Source organism: Zalophus californianus, chromosome 10 (genome assembly GCF_009762305.2).
Source record: "Zalophus californianus isolate mZalCal1 chromosome 10, mZalCal1.pri.v2, whole genome shotgun sequence".
NCBI classification, from domain to species: Eukaryota; Metazoa; Chordata; class Mammalia; order Carnivora; family Otariidae; genus Zalophus; species Zalophus californianus.
Window position 1 is genome coordinate 105215885 of NC_045604.1, and position 9115 is coordinate 105224999.

The following is a 9115-nucleotide window of genomic DNA, read 5'->3' on the forward strand; positions in this document are numbered from 1 at the left end:
TTTTTTTCCCAAAGATTTTATTTATTTGAGAGAGAGAGAAAGACAGCCCAAGTGGTGGGGAGGGGCAGAGGGAGAGGGAGAGGGAGAAGCAGGCTTTCTGCTGAGCAGGGAGTCCAACGTGGGGCTCGATCCCAGGACCCTGAGATCATGACCTAAGCTGAAGGCAGACGCTTAACCGACTGAGCCACCCACGTGCCCCAGTTTTAGGGTTTTTACGGAGGCTTCATTATGTAGGCATAACTGATTAAGCCATTGGCCATTGGGGATTCATTCAACCACCAGCCCTAATTCCCTCTCTGGAAGTAGGGGATATGGGGCAGAAAATTCCAGTCCTCTCCTCAGGCTGCCTCCCTTGGCCACCAGCCCCTGTCCTGGGGTTACCTAGGATCTTTCCAACTGTCACCCCATTAACATAAACTCAGGTGTGGTTGAAAGGGGCTCCTTATGAAAAACAAAAACATATTTCACCTTTACCACCGGGAGCTCTTCTGGGAGTAGGGGCAGGAGAGGGAGAGACACGGGCAGGAAGAGGGAAAAAAGGCTCCCCCTTTCTAAAATTTTTTTTTAAGATTTTATTTATTCATTTGAATCTCAACGCCTTTTAAAAGGTAGAAAGAGGTCGTCTGGGTGGCCCTTTGGCTGAGCCTCCCCCCACGCTCACCCAGACTCACCCTGACCTCATCCGCCTTCCCTGAGCTTTTGCTCTGGTGGAGCTGAGTCAATCATGAATGGAAATACAGTGATTTCAAATCTTGAAAAATCAGACACGCTCTGCTAGCATGTCCGAGTAGAGTCGGTCACAAAAAAAATCTACCAGGCAATTACATAGTTGGTAGGAGTATTTACCTCTTTTGAAGTTCACTGTAATATAGAATTGGCACCGTTTAAGTACTTTTGGGGAAAAAAAACAAGTGTATGTGGGCTGGCAATCAAATAGCATGTAAATGCATTATAATAACTAGAGAATACTTATAATTGTTTCAAAAATGTGTTTTAGGGGCGCCTGGGTGCCATAATCCGTTAGGTGTCTGACTCTTGGTTTCAGCTCAGGTCGTGATCCTGGGGTCATGAGATCGAGCCCCTCATTGGGCTCTGTGCCCAGTGTGGAGTCTGCCTGGGACTCTCTCTCTCCCTCTGCCTCTGCCTCTCCCACTTGTGCGCTCTCTCTCTCTCTCTCTCTCTGTCTGTCTCAAATAAATAAATAAATCTTTCGGGGGGGGGGATAGATAAATAAATAAGTAAATAAATAAATGTTTTTTCAAGTACTCCCCAAAGGAGTTTGGGTTTTAGGAGGGTGGCTCTGGCCAGGGGCAGAGGCTGGGCTGAGGGGGGCTGGTGCTTGGGGCAGGGGGTGCTCCATGAGGGGCTTCTGCTCTAATCCAGGTGAAATGTGGTCAGTACATGCTTGGCACCAGCCCCACCCCCACTCCTGGCCCCAGACCCCATCTGGGACCCTTCTGTCTCGGGAAGAATTGCCCAGTCCTGGCAGCGGCCAGAGCTGGAGGAAGAAGAGAGGATGGGTCACCTGGATAAGGAGAGGAGGAAGGGCGATGTTGGGGAGCTCTCCCTTCCAGAGCCCAGGCTGCAGGGAGTGCCCCCAAGCTTGCCTTTGGGTGTGACTGTCTCACGGAGGCTCTGCCCTGGCTGGCTGGGTGATCTTGGACAAGCCCCTGGAGGGTAACTCCCTTCAGCACGGAGGACTGTGGGGAGCCCTAGGTGCCAGGTTGGGACTGTTGGCCGACTGTCACTGGGGCTACCTGGACCTGGAGCTTGGAGTCAGGGGTGGGAGGGTCCGGGCTTGTCCTCGTGGCAGCTACTGATTGTTCTCTTCAGACCCCTCCCTGGGATGCCGAACCCATAGGGCCAGCAGATTCTGCCCCCAAACCTGTCCAACCAGTTGTCTGGGAAGAGGGGGCACCTTGGGAGGAGCTGCAGGAGGTGCCCGAAGCTGCCGCCTCAATCCCCCCCCCAACCCCCCGGCAGTCAGCGGAGGCTCGGGGGCGCTGCGGACAGACCCTGGGACAGACAGACTGTCGGACGCTCGGCCTGGCCATGGGGCTCGGTGGGGGTCGGTATCGGCTGCTGCCGCTGTTGCTGCTGCTGACCGTCCTCCAGTGGGGGACAGGCCTGGGTGAGTGAAGGGGGAGCCAGCTGCCTCCCAAGCCCCAAGTCTGGGGACGGGGTCCTGGGTGGCTCAGGGGAGATGGCCCACCAAAGAGGTCACAAGACAGACACCTGTCCCCACTCCCCAGGACAGGAGAGTGAGCAATGCTTCCTCCCTCTCTTTAGGGTTCTCATCCCCACGCCTCTTGAGCCCCCGTCCATTCTTGCCAGGGCCTCCCCTCCTTCCTCTCCTTCCTGTCCCCGAGCGGAGGTTTAAAGGACAACGCCCCCAACGAAGCTCTCCCCGGTGGCTGCAGGTCACTGTGGGCTCTTAAACTGGAGGCGCTTAGAGGTGCGGCCCCCCATCTGGGCTGCTCCCCTCCTTCTCCCTTGTCTAGCGGACACTGAGTCCCTGCTGTATGCAGGGTGCGCTGGGCCTCAGAGACAGAAGTGGGTGCTCTGAGGAAGGAGAGGTCTAGCCCTGATCCTTTGGAGCTGAATGAAATGGAAATGATTCATGCTGAACAGAACCGAGAGAGGGAGAGGGCTCTGGAGACGGGCGGGAAAGCCGCCTCCCCTTTCCGCTGCCCTCCAGTGCTGGGAGCCGGGGACAGGAGGGGCACTGCCCTCAGGGGAGCCTTCTGGACAGAGAGGCTGAGTCCTGAGTCTGTGCTGCCCCCACCCCCGTCTCTGGCACGGGGGCCCAGGCTGCCCTTCCCCAAGTGAGGCTGTGAGGGCCTGAGAGGGGGACGAGATCCAGAAGGGGAAGGTGCCTGGGGCAGGGTGGGAGGTGGCACAGCCCTGGGCCGGGAAGAGAGGATATCCTGCCCTCTCAGCCAGGACACCTCCCGGGGGGTGCACGTCTGGGCCTGGGGTCTTGGTGGAGACCTTCCTGTGTCTCCCCCCCATCCCCCCAAGCCACTCATTCCTCTCCTCAAGCAAACCAACCTGGACCATGTGGGTGGAGCTGGAGGGACTTGAGAGGTGGGTAAACTGAGGCCCAGAGAGTGCCAGAGCTCAAGGTCACTGGGCTCTGTCGAGTCCAGTCTAGGGTTGAGGCGCAGGCTCAGGCTCCCTGAAATCTGAGTCTCACCCCGACCAGGCCTAAGACCCTTTCCCCAGAACTGTGTATGCTGCTGGGGGAGGGGCCTCCTGTGCCTCCATGCCTTCCCCAGGCCCTGCCCACGGCAGGGACCCCAGTGTCAGGTGGGGCAGGACCTCCCTCCCGACCTCCCACAGTGCCTATCCCTAGTAGGCTAGCAAGGCAGAGGGCATTGGCTGGACTCAGGCCACCCACCCATGTCCCATGGGCACAGAGTTGCTAAGAAGCCCTCCTAATTAGTGTCTGACTGAAGCTTCCAGGAAAAGCCTCCATGCCTCCCTCAGATCGGGGCTCCCAAATCAAGTCTGTGCCTCCCCCCTCAGACGGGGCTTCCAGGACCACAACTCCCCCTTCAGACTTGGGCTTCCAGAACCATGACTCTTCCCTCCGCCGGGGGCTTCCAGAATCATGACTCTTCCCTCAGAGTGAGGCTTCCAGAACCATGACTCGTCCCTCAGACTGGGGCTTCCAGGACCATGACTCCTCCCTCAGAGTAAGGCTTCCAGGACCATGGCTCGTCCCTCAGACTGGGGCTCCCAGGACCATGGCTCCCACCTCAGACTGGGGCTTCCAGGACCATGACTCCTCCCTCAGAGTAAGGCTTCCAGGACCATGGCTCGTCCCTCAGACTGGGGCTCCCAGGACCATGGCTCCTCCCTCAGACTGGGGCTTCCAGGACCATGGCTCCTCCCTCAGACTGGGGCTTCCAGGACCATGGCTCCTCCCTCAGGCTGGGGCTTCCAGGACCATGGCTCCTCCCTCAGGCTGGGGCTTCCAGGACCATGGCTCTTCCCTCAGACTGGGGCTTCCAGGACCATGGCTCCTCCCTCAGACTGGGGCTTCCAGGACCATGGCTCCTCCCTCAGGCTGGGGCTTCCAGGACCATGGCTCCTCCCTCAGGCTGGGGCTTCCAGGACCATGGCTCCTCCCTCAGACTGGGGCTTCCAGGACCATGGCTCCTCCCTCAGGCTGGGGCTTCCAGGACCATGGCTCCTCCCTCAGGCTGGGGCTTCCAGGACCATGGCTCCTCCCTCAGACTGGGGCTTCCAGGACCATGGCTCCTCCCTCAGACTGGGGCTTCCAGGACCATGGCTCTTCCCTCAGACTGGGGCTTCCAGGACCATGACTCCCACCTCAGACTGGGCTGTGGGGGCTTGGCTGTCCTGTTGAGCATCTTCTGTCTGCCCCCCACCTGCCCCAGAGCGCATCAGCTATGTACCCCAGCTCGCAAGCCCCACCCTGGCAGGGACACTCACCCAGTCTACCTTCACGCTGGAGCAGCCAACGGGCCAGTTCAGTCACCTCAACATCTCTGACTTGGACGCCATCTGGCTGGTGGTGGCCCACAGCAACGGTGGGTGCTGCGGGGCGCAGGCCTTGGTGTTCCCTCTGTGAAATGGGCGGGAGGCCTGGGAGGAGCTGCCGGTGTGGGGGAAGGGGAGGCAGGTCTGCAGGGGATGTGGCAGGAGGGCTGTCTGGCCTGGCGGGAAAGGGGGGAGCCTGCCCCTGCAGCCCACACCATCTGCCCTGCGGCTACCCTCAGCCACCCCGAACTTCACTGCCCCACGGAGGGTGGAGGACATCCCAGCCCCCGCTGACTTCACCCAGAGGGGCTACTACCTCACGCTGATGGCCCACCGGTCACTCTACCTGGGCAACCAGACTGGGAACCAGCTCCGGGTCCTCCGCGTTGGCAATGATACCAGCTGCTTCCCGGCCAAACGGGGCTGCAACGCGCCCCTGCCGGGCCCGGGCCCCTACCGGTGAGCTACCTCCCGGGCCCCAATGTCAGCTGGGGCAGCTCCCAGCTGAGGGCAGGGAGGCCTTGGGGAATTCTCCCTTCTTTCTCCGGCAGAGGGCCCCCCTACTTGGGCCTCTGCTCCCATGGGCCTTCTGGGCCCCGCGGGTGGTTTCCCCTTCCAGGCAGGGTGTGCTGCAGCCCCATCACCCCTCACTCAGGGCTTGATTCACTGATGTTCGGTGCTGGGGATCTAGATCGTTCCATACACATTTCCTAAATGAGGACATTAAAGCCCAGAGAGGCTGAGAGATGCACCCAAGGCTACACAGCTGGGAAATGTCACAGCTGGAATCGGAGCCCCTTCTGGTGGGTTCTAAGGCAGGCTTTTAGGCCCAGTCTCCACTCCTTCCCCCCCCACCCCCACTCTCCAGGCACTGGGGGTCAAGGGGTCAGACTGACAGGTGCCAGGGCCAGAGGCCTCACCCCCAGGCCTGGGTCTACTTCTCAGAGTGAAGTTCCTGGTGATGAGGGACAGGGAACCTGTGGCTGAGACAGAGTGGTCCAGTAAGACCCGCCTGCAGCAAGGTATGGGAGTGGCCAAATGAGCAGGTTGAACACTGGGGCTGGGGACCCCGGGGCCTGGGGGGCTCCCGAGGATGGGCTGGGCTGGGGGGAATGGGCCAGCGCCCCCATCAGAGGCACCATTACCACCCTGCTGTCTGCAGGTGCCCTCCCGCAGTGTGGGGGGCCCCCAGCTGGGGCAAGGGATGGTTGGTCTGGAGGCTGGTCCAGGTCCCCCTGCTCAGGTCAGGTCTCTCCTCGCTGCCCTTCTCTGTCTGCCTGGGGGAGCCCCCTCCCGCCCCTCAGCTGAGGCACTGCAGGCTGCCCCAGGGCCCCAAAGCGCGGGCACCGTGGTCAGCATTGCCATTTTGTCCGTCCTGCTGGCTGTCCTCCTCACTGCCCTCCCTGCTCTGCTCATCTACACCTGGTAGGTGGACAGGGTCTGGGCCCCCTGGGAGAGGTGGGGTCTCTGCCCGGGACCACCCCTTATGCCCCTCCCCCTCCCTGCCCAGAAGACAGCAGGTCATGGGGAGTGTGTGTGCATGCATGAACCCCTCCTCCTTTGTCCCTCTCTGCCTGCGTATTGCCCGGGTGGGGGACGGTGGTGGCAGGGGCGTGCCCACGCTCTCGGATCGCCCACCGCTCGCCCCCTGGCGGCAACAGCCGGAATTGCGAGTGGGGGGCTCACCGCGGACCCTCCCGCGGGATACACCCAAGTAGAGGAGAATTGTTTTTAGTCCGAGAGCTGAGCTTTGCCTCAAAACTTCATCCGGAGCTCGGATGCCGGGGCCTGGTGAACCGGGGGTACCCACAAGGCTTCCTAGAGGAAAGGGGAAGCCTGGCGTCTGGGTCGGATCTGGGGAGGAGAGGAGGAGAGCAGTTCTGGGAGGGAGAGGGGGTGTCTGGGGTGGGGGAGGATTTCTGGCAGCCAGGCAAGCGGGGTCGTGATTTCCAGCTGAGGAAAAGGGCTGTGTCCTGAGAGCCAGAGGGAGCCAGTGGAGGGCTTCGATCAGGGGAGATGGGCAGATCCTGGGGTGCAGGGAGTAGAGGAGAGTCGGGGCGCTGGGAGGGCACAGCTGGATTTGTGAAGTTTAGAGGAATAGCCCGGTTCCCTTCGGTTAAGCCAGCCTGGCCAGTGAAGCCTCAGTTTCCCCAATGCTCCTATGCCTAGAGCTCCAAGCTGTGGGACTTGGATCAGGCCCTAAGTTCACCTTCTCTCCCCTCCCCTGAAGCTATGACACCCGTGGGAGCACTCCCATTTCGGGCCCTGAGCAGTCGGTGTGCGTGAGAAGATATGACACCCACCACGTGATCAGCCTTCCGGCCGTGGGGGACTCCAGCCTACAGATCCTGGGCTGGGGGCACGCCCTACCTTTTCTGGAGCCCCGGGGAGGAGAGTGCTTCCAAGTGAGGGTGGGGGGAGGGTGTCCTTAGCGCCAAATTGGGCCTGTCTTTGTCAGAAATAAATGTCCCCAACACCCCCCTGCACATCTGTGTTGTTGTACACCTGAGCAGTCTCCCTGAACCCCTATCCCAAGCTTCCCTGGGGGCAGGGGCAGGTACTCAGGAGGATATAGCACCAGGGGTGAGACCTGGGGTCCTAGGCTAGCTGAGTCATCTGGATGCAGGTAAGCCTCTCTTCTGGCCTCAAGTCTCCCTCTCTGGAACATGAGGATGATTACACTGGCCTCCCTGGGCCGAGGTTACGCTAAACCAGTGAGGTCAATGTGTCCATCCCGTCCTGCGAGTGTCCGGCACTGGCTGTCCATCCCCCCAGCATCCTCCCTGTGGTCCCCTCTCCAGCTGGCCCTCCCGGTGGCCCCCCTCTGGCTGGAGGGCTTAGAGCCTCTAAGCCTCACACCCAGCCTGAGGCTCACTCTGGGCGTGGGGGGCAGGTCGTGCAGGTGAAGCTGACCCTGGCCCCAAATCTAATTCTGGGGCGCCCAGCATTTGTGATCATGAGCCCCACTCTGGGCCAGGCTCCACAGAGCGGAAGATGCCCCATGCAGGGTCCTGCCCTCAAGCTGCAGCGTACTGTAGGGGGGAGGAGAGGAACACCAGCGCTTCAAGGAATGGAGAGAATGCAGGTGCCAGAGATCCAGATGAGGCTACAGAAGAGGCTTTCTGGGCAGGTGTGGCCTTGGAGAGGGAGCAGGCCTGTGCCAGGCGACACAGGAAGGGTGCGCAGGTGGGGGGAACAGCATGTGCAAAGGCCCGGAAGCCACCAGGGGCTGGTGGATGGGCAGATTTGGGGTGGCTTGAGGATAGGGTAAGGGATGGCAGGGAGGCTGAGGGGGCAACCTGTGCCACGTGCTTCTGGGGCCAGGTGCAGGGAAGGAAGGTGCTGGCTGGGTGCCCAGGTGCCTCTCTCCGGGAGGTGCAAATGGCCCTAACTGGTTTACTAGCTGGTGCAGACACATCCAGTTCCTGCTCTGGAGGAAATGCTCACATGACCATGGGGGAGCCGGGCTGGGAGGGGCAGGGAGGGGAGGGGGGCAAACAGGCTCCCACCCCCTGCCTAGGTCAGCCGTGGCCTCTCCATCGCCTTTGTGGAGCAGTCAGGAGCCCCAGCCCTGGGGCTGGGTGACTCTGGACACATCGCTTACCCTCTCTGGTCCTCAGTTTCCCTCTATGTAAAAAGCGGGGGTGGAGCTGCACAAACTGACGCCCTGTAGGGTCAGGCCTGTCAGGAAACAGATGGTAAGCTGTTTGGCAGGACAATTGAGAACGTTTACAAAGGTGTGGTCAGCATGTTAAGGGAGCCAACAGGAGAGGGCCCTGACCCAGGCCACCCAGCGCTCCCGCACCTGAGGGGCCCACAGGAGGGAGCGGGTGTTCCCAGAACCCGTGAGCAGGAGTCCTGGGGGAGGGTCTGCCCAGCAGGAGCAGGGGCTCTAGATCTAAGGACGCAACCACCAGAGGGCGCGGGGTTTCGGTGGGGGGAAGAAATACCCCTTATGCTGGTGGCTCCAAATGACCTCACGGAACCAGAAGCCAGAGGGCAGGGGGCTCTGGGGGGTGTGGTCCGTGACCAGCCTCCTGGGACCGGAGCAGGACAGAGAAGGGCCAAGAATAGACTCACAGGATTACTAGGATCTGTTTTACTCACAGCACTTCTGACACCAACCAATTCTCCCAGTCTCCGGACACGAACTGGGCGTGCTAGGATTTAATTCAATTCTGACACTACCTGGAGTTGGTGCAGACCCCACAGGTAAAGGGCTCGGCCCCCTAAGACTGCGCCCCCACTTCAGACACTGGAAACAGGCCCTGGGTGCCCAGGATAGCCACACTGCTGTCCAACTCAGCTACAACACAGGGATTCCCGTGACCCCATCCTCAGATTGGATGATTTGCTAGAACGGCTCCCAGAACTCAGGAAAACTGTTTACTTACCATTACCGGCTTATAAAGGCCACAACTCAGGAGCATCTGACTAGAAGAGATGCATAGGGTGAGGTAGGGGGGAAAGGTGTGGAGCTTGTGTGCCCTCTCTGGGTGCACCACCCTCCCAGCGTGTTCACTAACCCAAAAGCTCTCTGAGCCCCATCATCTACGGTCTTTGTGGGGGTTCCCTCACGTAGGCACGATTGATGAAATCATTGCCC

At 60.4% G+C, this 9115-nt stretch overlaps 1 protein-coding gene across 1 annotated transcript; it reads left to right on the forward strand.

Moving 5' to 3' along the window:
- Nucleotides 1-1849: 1849 nt before the first annotated feature.
- On the forward strand, nt 1850-6990 carry UPK3BL2 (uroplakin 3B like 2). Its single transcript, XM_027613101.2, has 6 exons — nt 1850-2131; nt 4407-4559; nt 4749-4968; nt 5455-5531; nt 5814-5934; nt 6740-6990. The coding sequence occupies exons 1-6, from the start codon at nt 2053-2055 to the stop codon at nt 6939-6941; spliced, it is 852 nt and encodes a 283-aa protein (XP_027468902.2). The 5' UTR covers nt 1850-2052; the 3' UTR covers nt 6942-6990.
- The last annotated feature ends 2125 nt before the right edge of the window (nt 6991-9115 follow it).